The 1,115-nt window shown below is 29.0% G+C and overlaps 1 protein-coding gene across 1 annotated transcript in view; it reads right to left on the bottom strand.

Moving 5' to 3' along the window:
* Positions 1-211: 211 nt before the first annotated feature.
* The window catches only part of LOC109589711 (uncharacterized), a 1,855-nt gene continuing 951 nt past the window's right edge, over positions 212-1,115 (bottom strand). Inside the window, exons 6-9 of the mRNA XM_020005748.1 lie at positions 651-1,108; positions 533-595; positions 418-487; positions 212-348 (exon numbers count right to left, since the gene is read on the bottom strand). Of these exons, the coding sequence (XP_019861307.1) occupies positions 212-348; positions 418-487; positions 533-595; positions 651-1,108 (728 nt within the window). The remainder of the gene's footprint in view (positions 349-417; positions 488-532; positions 596-650; positions 1,109-1,115) is intronic.

Genomic DNA, 1,115 nt, shown 5'->3' with positions numbered 1-1,115 from the left:
TACCAGTTTTATTTGTTAATAATAATTGCAATTGTTCTATTTCCATTCTCATTCCTCTTCTGATTGTGTATGATGCTATAAATAACAAATAATAATATAAAATGATAATAAAATAATAGGATAATAATATTATAATTTATAATTTTAACCTGAACTAGTATTTCTTGGTAAAGACAGAAGTTGCTGAATTTCCTTTACTCTCATTTCTACATTATTTCAAGTTATAAATTACATGTAAAGTTTTACTACTTTTACTTGTTAAAGTTTCTTCTAATTGTTTGTTTGTTTTTATTTCTTTTCTTAATTTTCTATTAATTATTGTCACACTTGTATCAGTTGATAGTATATCTGTAATATAATAATTATTCATCAATAATAATACTGGTCAACAAACATTACATTAATGTACTACTATACCTTGATTAATTACTGATTGAGGTGTTGCTCCTTCTGTTTCTTTCTCCTCCAGTCTTGCTACTCTCTCTTCCTATTAAGTTAGTTTAATAAAATAATCAAACACAAAATATTATACCTTTGTATCATGAGGTTGTTCCTTTATCTCCTGTACCTCCTCTTCCAGTGGTTCCTGTATTTCCTTTATAATACAGTATATAATGATAATTACTGACAGTATATATACACACATATACTTGTATCTTTTGTTTCTTCCATATTGTGCAGTATCCAACAGTAAGCTTCGTTAGACCATTCTTTATTAATAATTCAAGATTCTCACTCAATTCTATAATGAGAGCTCTAGTGAGAGAGTGAGGGAAGGAACAAGTGACAATGATGGAGTTTCCTTTCTTGATGTATTTTATTTTTGCCAGTTTACCAGATGTCTTGGAAACAATTTTTTTAATATTCTGTAGCATGTGCTCATCTGGTTCCCAGTCAAAGACATATGCAACTGTTTCACATTGAAGGGAAGGACTACCTCCTAATGCTTCAAACTTCTCATTTAAGCAAAGACTAATCTTTACTGTGCGACAAAACTCTTTTAATATGCCATTATATTCTGTGACATATTTTTCAGCTTTTTTGATTTTGAACTGTTCAACAACTGATTGAAGTAGCTTAATATCAATTAACGAACACTCTTTCTCTACTACTCG

Source organism: Amphimedon queenslandica, unplaced genomic scaffold, assembly GCF_000090795.2.
Source record: "Amphimedon queenslandica unplaced genomic scaffold, v1.1 AMPQUscaffold_10984, whole genome shotgun sequence".
Taxonomy (NCBI): Eukaryota; Metazoa; Porifera; class Demospongiae; order Haplosclerida; family Niphatidae; genus Amphimedon; species Amphimedon queenslandica.
The sequence above is the reverse complement of the archived record's forward strand: the minus strand, read 5'-3'. Positions and strand labels throughout refer to the sequence as shown.